Source organism: Bombus terrestris, chromosome 18, assembly GCF_910591885.1.
Source record: "Bombus terrestris chromosome 18, iyBomTerr1.2, whole genome shotgun sequence".
Lineage (NCBI taxonomy): Eukaryota > Metazoa > Arthropoda > Insecta > Hymenoptera > Apidae > Bombus > Bombus terrestris.
This window is the reverse complement of record NC_063286.1, coordinates 4,598,632-4,612,923: the sequence shown is the minus strand read 5'-3', so window position 1 is coordinate 4,612,923 and position 14,292 is coordinate 4,598,632. Positions and strand designations below refer to the sequence as shown.

Below are 14,292 nucleotides of genomic sequence, written 5' to 3'. Positions count from 1 at the left end.
GCCAAAGATATCGGCCGAAGCGTAAACAAAGTGGCGAGAGCCGCGGCATCGTCGGGTACAGCAATGTGTCGTCGGTCCTTTTAAGTGGATAGTTTCGTGGAAAGGGCCTGCGTGACCCTGGCCACGGTCGTTTCGGGACACGTGTTCGATAGGACGGGAAAAGACAAAGAGACGCAAAAGGCAGAGTGTTAGTTGAGAAGCCGGAGAGAACGGATGCAAAAGGTGTACAGTGTGAGTTGAGAAGCGAGAGCGAGCGAGTGTAGAAGCCGGAGAGTGTGAATCGGGAAGTCGAAAGCCGCCTATGAGAATAAGACGTACGACAGCATTGTAATCATTTCGTTGCTTCGAATACTATTTATTAAATCAAGACATCATCACTTGTCCTTTCCTCTAAAGACCCATTTAGATACTACATTTATATTATACAAATTATATAAATAAAAGAAATACGTGTTGAATATTTTTGCTATGGTATGTGTCTAGTAAGTTTTATCAAAATCGGTATGTCACACTTGAGTGGTGTTCCTTGTTAATGACATTTAATTCTAAATTCTAAATGTCTTTATTGCAATTGTTATTTAATTACAGTGAAATTTCATGTATTTTTATCGCGCTTATACATGTTGTTATTAGAATACAAACAGTTGCAATAGTTTCAGAAGTTCTGTTACTTAATTTTACTTAATTTTAATGGAACAAAGAAACAATATATTTTTCTGTAGACTATCAAAAACTCATATATACAGCAAGTATCTCGCATGATCAATTGCTGTTTGTCTTTCTTTTTCCTACACATTTCTTTCTATTTTTTACATTAAGTATTTCAATTTCTGTGCAATATACCATATACTCAGAGTTGATGTGTTTAGACAATAAAATCAACCTGTTAAATAAGTTATTTTTATACTTAATGTTAAATTGTTTTAGTAGACTAAATCGTTCAACATTTTTATGTGGAAATATGTGAACTATTATAATTTTTCACATTTAACAGCTTGTAAAGATATTAGGAAGACACAGTAATTTAAATTTATTAAGCAAAACATAAAACACTAGATCTTTCTATGAATTCGATGAAATTAATGTGAAATTCTTGATTAGAATACATTGATATTCAAAATTAGAGTAATTTCAAAGTATTCAAAATTATTAATTTATTATGATACGCGACATTTGATCAGTCTTCTAAAAATTCAGAGGTATGAAATTTTGAACAATACGTTTCCCTTTCATTCTTTTCTCTAATTTCTCTTCTTATCAGAATTCTTTCAGTTGGTAATTCCTTCAACTGCAAATCACGAAAAACCGAGGTAAACGTTATTGTTATTATCGTTAGTCGTGAACACATGCTGTATTTTATTTTATTTTACAAATAACTCAGACACATGTGTATTTATTTCTCTTGTTCATCCGTAACCATTCCATCTTTTTCGGTCGTATCCTTTTTCTGATTTTCCTCTTCGATTTTTATAAATGGCGTCGCTGTCAGTTTCTGCAATTCTTGCGCTTTTTGCTTGTTTGACTTACCATACTTATTCCATGGTTGTTCTTTTGATGTTCCAAATATCAAGCATATAACAGTCCCGACGATGGAATTAACAGCAGCTATGATGAAAACTAATCGCCATTGCGATACAGTTTGCTGAAAAAAATAATGCAAATGATAAAACGATATTTCAAATAATTTTATTTTTTAATATAATGTTTATATAATGGTCCGTAATATAAACCTGCCTGTTTGTATAATGGTCTGTTTTACAAAATTTTCAACAGTTTCAAATTACAAATTTACAGATTATTTCTTACTATATTATTCCATATTATAATGTTTATACAATGTCGTAACTTGTTGTAAAATGTTATATAAATATTATAATAAGGAACAGCACCGTTTTACCAGGTATGTAAATATGAAACCGGAATTTTTGTATAGAAAAAATATTTTATTCGAAGTATTGCCCATCGTTAGCTATACATTTTTCCCACCTGTCTGACAATTGGTGGATGCTACGCCAGAAAAACTGTCGCTCTTTTGAGGCAAACCAGTCACCGAGCCATTTTCGTACATTTTCGTAAGAAGTGAAGTGCTGGTCAGAAAGTGCTTGTCCCATCGATGCAAATAAATAGTAATCGGACAGAGCCAAGTCTGGTGAGTAACACGCGTGCGAAAGTATTTCCCAACTGAACGCTTCAATCGTTTTCTTGGCTGGTTTTGCTGTATGCGATGGTGCATTATCAGGAAACAAAATTACTTTGTGTTGCCTTTTTTGATATTCTGGTCGTTTTTCGCGCAAAGCTCGATTCAAATCGATCATTTGTTGTCGGTAGCGCTCGGTATTAACGGTTTCGCCAAGGTTTTAACAGCTCATAATAGATCACACCCTTCTGATCCACGTTCTTCGTTCCTCACGTCAAAATTGCCACTTCTGAATTTTTTAAACCACTCAAAGCGCTGTGATTTACCAAGAGCATGCTCACCGTAAGCTTCGACAAGCATTCGATGGGATTCTGCAGCAGTTTTCTTCAAACGGTAACAGAAAAACAATGCTGTCCGCAAATCGTAGTTTCCAGGCACAAAATTCGACATGATCAACGTTATTACAAACTATGCTGTTGTATGAAACTTGTATTGTTCTGAGTCGAAAATGTTTGTGAGATGTCAACAAAGATTTTTGGTATCAATGACGCAAGTTAGTGATAACTACATTATCAGCTAGGGCCATCTGTAGACAAATTCCGGTTTCATACTTACATACCTGATGCATTTCAGAATAGTGTCATTTTACATTTTTAGTATTGATTTTTTAGTTTTATATACTTTTACATAGTGTTTCTATTGGGTAAGTATAGTTTTTTAAAAATATTCATCCATATATACTGGATCAAAAATGTTTCCATATAATGGAATCTTTTTTAACGTTAGTAACTTTATTATTTTTATAAATTATAATTCCTTAGAAAAAAATGTTTACAAATCCATTGTAAATTGGAATAAAGTAATTACGAAATTCTAGTCTGGTGTGTAGAAACTTTTTTTATCTAGTGTATAAACAATATTAATTTTGTATTTAATTTGATAATTTTCAACGAACCAAAGGCATTTTGCTATAAGTAAAGAGTGTTTAAGAGGGAAATAATTAAAGGTAAGCAATTATACCTACAGGAAATTAACATTTAGCCAACCGAATAATTAACTATTTAAATAATTTCTAGATTTCTTTGTTTTTCAAGTAGCGAATATTAGTCGTCGATACTTGGAAAAATAGGTTGGCTTGTCCGAGCGCGGTGGAAACGTATAGCTCGCTGTGGCACGCGTGGTTGGCTAAGTGTTAACCCTTTACACTGCGAATTTTATTTAAATTTCGTTAGCAGCAGTTCCCAACGCTTTTAAGTGTTTCATTTGAAATTTACTTTAACTAAAAAATAAGACAATTTAAATAAATAAAGGAAGAAACAAATTCACTCAATTCTTTCGCTTCGGCAGTCCATTCTCACTGAACGGAAGCGGTTGCTGCATATACGTTTTTCTAAGTCTTAAATAACAATAATTCTTGTAAGAACCGTACGTGAAATATCGTTTCACGGTCAATGGATTTAACAGATTTTTTAGCACGAAACAGTATACGATCGTTTGGATGTTTGAAATATATTGGGTAAAACGTTTTGGTAACGTTTCAATAATGAGTAACTTTTAAGAAGTGATTAATCCAATATATCAATAAAATCAACAGAAAATGTTCTGCCGATAACGAAAAAATATATTATTGACTACAGATGGCACTGGTATATGCGCGATATATGGAGTACTGAAACTCAGGATTCGTCGCGTGGTTGCCGCCTATAAGCGGCGCTCGTGTCGAAGCGAAAGGGTTAAATACCAGTTTTATTCACACTATTGTTGTATTTTGTAATCTTTAAGTGTATGATATATCTTGAAACAATTTCCAGAATGCAATTCTGGTTTTCTTTCGCACGTTTCACAAAAAAAAGATGGACATGAATGAATGTCAAGTGGGACTCGACAAAGGAGCTCCTGAGATAAAGCTGATGTCGAGTCACACTCCACATAGCAGTGCAAAGGGTTAAGATAATCGTATTTCAAAACAACTATGTATATGTATTAAGTTAATTAAAATAAGAACCGAGAACATTTAATTTCAACAAGAACCATAAATCTTAAATGTTTTAAAAATGAAAGCAATGAATGATATCAAGTTCTGATAAAAGCTTTCTGAAAGATAGAAAAGAAATGATATATGAACAAGTTTTGTTCAGTTTAGAAAGAAATAGAACCCTACGATGTTGACAATTTTATAGAACTGTCGAGAATCATGTTAATTCACAATTTAGTACGGAAGTTGTACTTTAGTTTATGTTATTGTTTTATCATGAATACAATTCTAAATGTTATAAAAAAATGAAAAATGTATCAAAATATACGTTATCACGTATCTTATCATTATGTTTTATCTCAAAGCGTAGAAAATGAAAATAAAACCATTCAGCTTATAAATACCTTTGATTATAACAGAATTGATTCTTTCGTTCATTCTTTTCGCATTATCACTGTTTATATTGACATATATTCTAGCAATTTTTTGTGTCTATATTTTTTCATATTGAAGTTAGTTAAATATTTGGAAAGTATTAGAATTTAATTATAGAGTATTATTATAGAATTATATTCTCTAATAAACAAATAATAAACTAGCTTATTGAGTATGGATTAGTTGAGATAAAATCTCGAATGATGCATGGATTGTTGTATCCATGCTGTTGCAAAGAATTAACCTATATTCATATAAAACAAAATAGAAAATTACTTTGTATTCATACTTACATTGTTGTTCGTCAAAATACCAACCACTGCTGGTGAAATGAATCCAGAGGCTATCACTATCATTCCGCAAAATCCAAGAAGAATACTAGCATAATTCGGACTCAAATCCACAAAAGTGGCCAAGGGACCAGCGGAAATCGCACCAGTTACAGTTGTTCCCGCCATCATGAAGACCACTGCGAGCGTCGGATGACATCCGCTATAGCCCAAAACCAAGATGAAAATCCCGTGCAAACCATTACATACGAACAAAGCCAGTTTTCTAACGCTCGTTAAACTCATTTTGTTGGTACGTATGAGCCAGTCGCTCATGATCGAGTAATAATACGAGAAAATCATTCTTAGTATATGCGGGGCTCCAGATAAAAGTCCAGTCTGCAAACAAATTTTCATTATTAATTAGCAAACTGCCGAGCAAGTTTAAATAATAATAAGTAGAGGTTTATCTCGTCTTCTAAGTAACCTAAATATTGAATACGTTACTGAATGAGAAATCTATGCAAATCAATCTCATTTTGTAGCCGACAGACAAAAATTAATAACAATATATATATATAATATATATTTATATAATATTAATATATAATATATATATATTTATAATTATATATATAATATATATTGTTATTAATTGTTGTATATATATATATTTATATATTAATATATAATATATATATAATTATTTATAATTATATATAATATATAATATATAATATATATTAATATATATTTAAACAATATATATATTATTAATTTATATATATATATAAATATATATATATGTTATTAATTTTTGTATATATATATATGTATATATGTATATATATATTTATATATTAATATATAATATATATCTAATTATTTATAATTATATATAATTATATATATAATATATATTAATATATATTTAAACAATATATATACATTGTTATTAATTTTTGTATATATATATATATATAATATAATTGTGTTTTTGGCTTTGCTATCACAAGATACGTAATAGAGATTCCCCTCTATATATGTATTAGGCTGTCTGAAAAGTTTCTTTCGTTTTATGAGGAAATAATAGACGCACAACGTTTTTTGTTTTATATTATTTTGTCGAATTACGTACGATCCATTTTATTTTGTTGAGATAAACACCGCGACATTTCACAAACTTGGTTTCACGTTTGTATGATAGACACTTTTCGGATAACCTAAACATGTATATGTACATATATATGTTATCTACAGATTCCTTTTTTTCTCTGAAACTTAATCTTTTAATCGTTTACTCAGAATCACTACATATATCTTACACGCTGTATTGAGCAAGACATTATTTAGAATATTATAGCGAGATAATTATTTAGAAATGTAGCCTCTTCACCGATTTCCATGATCTTGAAATATGTTGTCAAGGCCATCATTCTCAACAACTTTTTTCTATACATGCCATCACCGCTCGATTTTAGTCTCCGAGATATTTGCGACAAACTTTTCTTAAATCTATCTCATGAATATTCATCGTGGCGTGTATTTTGACGTAGGCGAACGCGCTTAACGGTGACCATGTTCCTATTAATATAACCTAACCTATACAATAAAGGTGAAAAATTAATAGGTTATAGAAATTTATATTAATAGGTTATATTAATAGGTTATAGGTTGCATCAAATTTATATGTAGCAGTTAATGCTATCGTAGAGATTTCAAGGTTATTGAAATCTGTGACGAAGCCACACTACTAAATAATTACTTGCTGTTTTCGACTACTGAAGAGAATTAAAGGCACATGATAAAAGAAATTGTCCATTTTCAATAAGACAACGTTAGACCTCATATACCGATGAAGGGTACACTCAAAGTAGTGGAGTTTGGTTGAAATTTTCAATTTTAGCCTCTGGCCTTGTTCCAAAAATGGGACATTTTAAAGATTTATTTTTGTTGATATTATCGTATTTCGTGAAGGAATTCATTTTCAGAAAGGAAAAGAAATTTATCAGTAAAGAGCCTGGATAACAAAAAATTATCTAAAGGAACAGTGGTTATGTTATTGAAAATTAAAGTAATAGTTCTATAAATATGAAATCTACATTTTGTGTCATACTTTATAAAATTATCACTTGTACAATGCTTCAATTTGACTCTAGATGTACATCTATCTACTCTTTGAATGTATAATGCTTCACAAAACGTTTTAAACATTCGAAATTTTAATAGAATTGTAATAAATAATTAAACTATTTACGAAATTATGTTTCAGAGGATATGTTTTTACCGCATTGATATTCCATCCGTGAATGAAGTTAAAGTAAGTTGGAGCTTGAGTCATTAGAGTGAGAAAGCCCCACGCTCCACCCCAGTGAGCTGCGATTGTAACCCAAACTGGACCAGATGTCAGTATATGTTTCCAAGGTATAACAGTTTGTTTTTCGTCGATCGAACTACCAAGATGCTCCAAAATATATTTTTTCTCTTCGTCAGATATTCGAGGATGTTGCTGAGGTGAGTCGTGTATGAGGAATAGCCAGAAACAGTACCTTGGAATTATTTCTTATGTCAAGATCTGTTTCTTGTAGTATAAAGAATATCATAGTACAGTATAATATATGGCATAGTGTAGTATAAAGAATATCATAGTATAGTATAAAGTATAGTATAGTGTAGTATAAAGAATGTTATATATTTTGGTAAGGTTATCCTCTCAGATTAGCTACCATTTTTTAAAAATGTTTTGAGCAAAAGTTAGTAAATTTCTTATACACTACACGTTTGAATATTAAAAACGTCTAAGAATTTCCTTTTTCAATAAAAGCAAAAGCTGACGTTAAAGCAAATTTGACGACTACTATGCTATGATCTTACCAAATGACTCCAAGTAATGACGTTATATAAAATGCAGTGCCCCAACCGAATGTACTACTAACAACTGCGCAAAGGGGGTAAGTTATAGCAGCACCGATAGAACTACCTGAAAAGTGACATATTTAAAAATCTGTCGTAGCGCGGACCCACTAGCGGTTTTCTTTTCTCTTAAGAAATGACTTCAATCGTTGTGATACGAGTAATTAAGAATTAAAACGCTGAGAGTAAAGGTGGATTAGTCCCACTACACAATATACTTGATAATTTGTCGTCTACAATAAACGTGAGCACAAATTAGTGTGACAAGTAATTTTGTTATAGTAGCTAGATTTGATTTGGAAGAAATGAATGTTTTCATTTTTGTATGCTTAATACAGTTTATTAGAATAAATTAATACCGCAATCTCACATTCAGAAAGATGTGGTTTAGTCCACTCTTCCTTTATGTGAATGTCACAATTATGATCATAAGAAAGACCACTTTAGATTTCGTAACTAAAATTAATTATAATTATCTATCGTATATATTATATTATCTAATCGTAACTAAAATTATTATTACTATCGTTACTAAAATTAATTATATTAATTATTAATCATAATTAATTTGTAATTAACATAATTAATCAATATCATTAATATTATTATATATTATTATATGTATTATAATATAATAATATTAATAATTAATATAATTAATATTAATAATACTAATAATATTAATATAATTTTTATAATATTTAATATTAATAAATAATTTTAATATTTAAATGTTAATATTTAATATTTAATAATTAATATAATATTAATATATTAAAATTATATTATTAATATTATATTATTAATATTATCAATATTAATTATATAATGTTAATAATATAATATTAATATATTAATAATATTAATATATTAATATTAATATTAATATATTGATAATATTAATATATTAATATTATATTATTGATATTATATTAATATTATAATATTAATATTATTATTATTAATTATATTAATTACTAATTAAAATTAATTATTAAATATTAAGAAATATATATTAATATTAATAATATGTAATTAATATGTATATATGTAATAGTAATATATAATTAATAATAATAATATTAATATAATTAATATTAATTATATTAATTATTAATATATATTATAATTAGTTATTATAATTATTAGTATTGTTATTAATTATTAATTAAAATTAATTATTAATTATAATTAATTTAATCAACATATTTTTGTGCTAACAAAAATCGGGATCCTAGATTCTATATATCAGAATCTGGTATATAGACAATTAACTTTTAATGTACATATAAAATTAAATTAGTCAATTTTTACTGCAATTGTCTTTTTTGCTGTATTACCAAGATAACAAAATTTAGTGCATCAGTTTGAAGTTCAACGCATTTTTTTCTGACAGAAGTTTCAAACCCTTTTGTTATTTCATTATTTTAAAATAAGTGTTAAAATTTATAAAACATTTCTACACTGTAGATAACAAACGTTTCAATCATTTTTTTAATCGTACACTTAAAATATATTTATGTGTATAATATAATAATTATAATGTTACACTAAAATATCATAAAATATTTCAGATATTTCATGCAAATTGTCTCTTAGAAATATACATATACATTGGAATATGTACAATCATTATATATAATTATTAAATATACATATAGATAAATACATATATGTATTATGATATTGTAGATACTTTACCCAAATAGGAACTAACAAATTTGCTTCTCTCATTCTGAGGAATCCATTTGGCGGTCATGTCATGCATAGAGGGCCATACAACACCCTAAATAAATAATTTTAATCGAAAACTGTCCGAATATTTTTCGTTTGAACAACAACGATAGTTTTATAGATAACGCTGACAATTAAATTTAGACTATTACTAGAATATTTTATTTTAATTATAATATTACCCATTTTTATTTCATCGAGTTTTAATGCTTTTGTTGACTTACCGCGGCCAGGCCCTGCAGAGCCCGTATTGTCACAAGAGCATAAAGGTGGTAATGGGTCATAAACGGAATAAAGAAGCCAAGAATCGCTGTTAAGAGATTTCCTAAGCCGTAAACAAGTTTTGTACCATAACGTCTTGCTAGAAGCCCTCCAGGAAGTTGCGATGCCCAATGCAACCAGTAGTAAGCTCCCAAAGCTAAACCTTGCTGATGCTCGGTCCATGCAAATCGATCATCGTCCTGAAAACAATATTCAACCCCAGAAATATTATTAGTACATTTTTTTTTTTATTATTATTTAATTTGTACTTTACAATTTGCCCAGCTGGACATTTGATAAATTTTTCTAACTTAAATTAGTACATTTGTAAACACAATTTACATTTATTGAATTAGAGAATTATATTATCTGTATAAATATGAGTTATAAAATTAGTTCATTTTCATAAAATAACTTCGTGGATTTTTGAAACTAATTTTTCAATAATGAAAATCTTAAATGAAATGAATTTGCCTTCTTAATATGCCTTTAAATAAAAAATGGCTTAATTTTGGATTAAGTAGTATATTTTTAATAGTAGTAACTTATTTCCGAATAGTTGAACAAATGATACTTTCAAATCACAAAATCAACAGGTATCAATTTATCAGTCAAAAAGTAGTAAACATCTTTACACAAAATATTTCAAGTTTTAAGGCATTAACTATTTAAGTATCTGTTCTATCTTAACGTTAAAAGATTTTAGTCTATTTTACGACATCAAATGAAAGAATATACGACAAGTTGCTTTTATAATATTTAAACATGTGTTTTGAAATATTCGAAAATGTTAATCCAGTCCAAAAATAATTCGACGCTAGAGAAGCTTCTTTAGGTATATGAACATGAAAATGTTGAAAGAAGGGGTCTGCAACATATAATAATAATGATTACAATTATAATTATTATTATACAAAAAAAGTGTAAAAATATACGTACAATTATATCTTGCTCCGAGTGTGATGTAGTAGATATTGTAGTCTCAAGTGTGTTGTTACTATCGCCTGTTTTATTGTATAACCGTAGATTTTCGATGTCACATTGAGAATTTGTTGCCAGCTTTGGACGAGGTATTACCATCGCTACTATCGTCAGATTCAAGTTGATCCGCAGCATATAATTTATAGCGAAACCGCAGAAAACAAGATACCAAAGCACGTCCCGGCATGATATCAGTTCTTTTTCTTGAATGCATTTAATTTATTTGAACACATCCATGTATAATAAGATATAGTTGGTATTGATTTTTTATAATAGAATTAGATAATTGTTATTTTAAAATTAATTTGAATCAACTGAAATACAAATTTTAATAAAGTACAGTATCTACATGTACATGTACATACATATAGTGCAGTTCTTTTACTTTTGAAAGTTTCGATTTCATTTGTTTTGTTACCACACCTGTTTCTGCTATGCAAAGGAATTTATTAATACCAATAACATGTAACTCATGATTTGTAAGATTTCACCGATAGTATTAACTGAGTTGTGCTAAAGGACGCTGGTTTTATTGATCGAGATTATCAAGGAGACGATTCATTGACCAGAATTTTGTATTTAAGTTGTTAAAACTATTTTCAAGAACTACAAAAATATAATAAATTATAATTACCTATTAGTATGCATGGTCTCTTAATTTGAATCTTATCGAAAAATCTGATTAATGATTAAAGAGGTGAATTAAATAGAAAACATCGGAAAGTTTGTCCAATTCGAATAAAAAATAAAGAATATATAAAATAATAATGTTGAAAATGACAACTTGAGTTCGCGCTCGCTATTCATATGCAGATGCACTAGTTACTATAAATAGTAACTAGAAGATAGGTCTAGATACAATCGATAGATTTAATCGATAGGTTAAAGATGTTCTTTTGTTTTTATCCCTAGAAAGTGAAATAAAGGTTTCTCGGCTCAGAACGGTGTGATAGATTTATCCAAAGAATAAAATAATAGCTAATATGATCCTATCTCTGAATAGAGAAATAACAACAAATAATATAAATATCAATGTTAATGAAATCGGGAATCAGAAGATATCGCGGCGTATGTAGACAAGTAGATAAAATTAAAATAAAATAAATTTTAGGTTATGTCTGTTTCTCTTAGTCTTACAGCAGGATGAAACAAACATAAAGATATTTAAAATAAAAGGATCGTAACGTAATATAGTTTAAGAAAGAATCTACAGTTAATGTAAAATATCGATATCTGTATCGAAAGTACTCGACTGCCTCACTACGAAAAGTTATGATATTTTCTTTCCTACAATGAAAGAATGATTGAAAGATATGTAATATTCTAATGTGAGATAATACGAACTATCTTCTTCCATCGTGTAATATATAAATAAGTTTCTTCATACTATTTTACTTCAAGGTAAAAGATATGCAATCAAAGTGAAGAATCAATCATTTCATTGACTCATTTACGTCGGAAATACTCGTTCGAATTCCTTAATGATAATGAAATGCAAGAATAAAATCATTTAGCGATAATTTGTATTAATACTGGCGTCTATCATATCACGAAAATTTCACGCAACCAGACAAAATCTATGAATAGTAAGACAATAAAAAATCTATCACCTATAATAACATCTGTTATTATTTTTTATTCTTTCTTGTCACGATCATAGGAAGATTAAGTGATATTTTAATATCTGTTGATATCTAAAGATATAATATGTAAAACAATCATTCTTATGGTTACGTAATTTGATAACTATTAAAAATTGGCAGACTCGTACGAAACAAAATCCTTTTTATGCTCAATTTTTATTCAATATATTTCAATCGAAGATTAAAAAAACCATCATAACCGGACGATTTCGTTGACTTTTTTATTTTAATATATTAATATAAAATAGTTAAAAATGGAAATAATTTGTTGGATATGGACGAAAATATAACTTTTTAAGGCAAATGATATTTTAATGCTTTAGATACTTAATGACTCTAATACTTAATGACACGCAATATTCTTGAAATCATAAGGGTAGAAAAATATATGTTTAGCTCCAAGATCAAACGAAAGGATAATTTTAATAACATAAGATCGATTGACAAAAATTCCTGTTCTGTGAAAAAAGAGAAATGTGACTTATAGTATCCTTTCCCTAAAGTCTCCAATTTCCAAAAATAATATTCCAGTTGAATACACGTAATTCTCATAAATACACTGTAATTATATATACATATATCGCAGAGTTATATCTAATTAAATGAAAATGTTGTGAAAACACAAAGCTCTTTGCATATAACGAATGTAGATGTAGATGTGATTTTAGCTTCCGATTACTACAATACGTTGCTAACTAAACAGTCAAATAACTTTATACTAATTACAAAAGCTATGACCTGAAATTTATATGACTGAAGTTAATGATCGTTCTCTTCGGTACAGTTGACTGATATTCGGCAATCTTCGCGTGGAATCGTGCATTTCCCTCGCGTTTGCTATATTTCACTAAGAAAGTTTTACTTACTATTGGCCATTTCGTCGATTTCTTTCCCTCGTAGGTTATGGTACTACGCCAGTTAAATCGAACGAAGGAATTACGCACACGCGACGTCTTCCGCGAATAAAGTTTCTTAAAGAAAAATCTTAAAGATCATTAACGTGTTTATTCTACGTTTAATTGATAGAAGGAAACTTTATTCTGTATCAGTATCGAAAGGATACAAAAATAGTCGAACGTTTCTTGGAATCGTGTCGAGGTATACGGTTTTCTGTGAAAATACCTATAATTCCATTGATTTTACAGGAAGTCTCGCGTCACGATGTTTATTCATAGGAATATTGTCCTTCGACAGATTTTGTTAGACTTTTCGTGTATCTCTAAGTGTTGTGTGTTAATCAGCTAGTGTCGCGGAGTATACTGCATGATTGTTCTTCGGCTATAATCACGCGTACCCTGAGGAATCTTTCTGCGAACCTCCACCCATGCAAAAATAGTAGATAACGAAAGTTACGCTGCGTTCCGTACGTTTAAAATCCAAGCTTATTCGTTTCTTTGTCTCGTTATTCGACGAGGCTTGTGTCTCGCTACGCTCGTTATTTATTGATCGTTAATTTATTTATTGATAGGGCATGCCTGTAAATCGGCCATTCCACCAGATATCTGTCCATTTCTTGAATACATCATTTTAGACCGAACTTGTGTATAGAGAACCGAGTAAATTTAGAATAACGTCGCTAACCTATAATAATATTTTCATAATGTCTAGATATTCAATAAGAAATATTATATTACTATTTATGCATAGAAATATAGGAAGGGAAAAGAGAAAGAGAGCTTGTTCTATTTATTATGTTTTAAAAATGATCGAACGCTAATTAAGTTCCAGATTTAGTAATGAATATTGAATGTTGCAATGTTTATATACTGTGTTTTCTTCTATTATTATAATTCATGGGTGTAACGGTGTATCTGAAATTATAATCATATATTTCAAAATTATTTTATTATATTTGAATATGATTGTATGCATCACTCTATGTATATATTTAAATGATTATTGTAATTTATAACACATATTATGTATAAATTAAATATCATAGAA

At 28.8% G+C, this 14,292-nt stretch overlaps 1 protein-coding gene across 1 annotated transcript; it reads right to left on the bottom strand.

The window, feature by feature from the left end:
- Positions 1-334: 334 nt before the first annotated feature.
- LOC100649479 (sialin) lies at positions 335-13,633 on the bottom strand. Its single transcript, XM_012318333.3, has 9 exons — positions 13,412-13,633; positions 13,215-13,301; positions 10,664-10,908; positions 9,688-9,924; positions 9,431-9,515; positions 7,691-7,796; positions 7,104-7,365; positions 4,841-5,215; positions 335-1,642 (listed from the first exon to the last, which is right to left on the bottom strand). Exons 2-9 carry the CDS (start codon positions 13,222-13,224, stop codon positions 1,394-1,396), a joined length of 1,569 nt encoding a protein of 522 aa, XP_012173723.2. The 5' UTR covers positions 13,225-13,301; positions 13,412-13,633; the 3' UTR covers positions 335-1,393.
- Between the last annotated feature and the right edge of the window lie 659 nt (positions 13,634-14,292).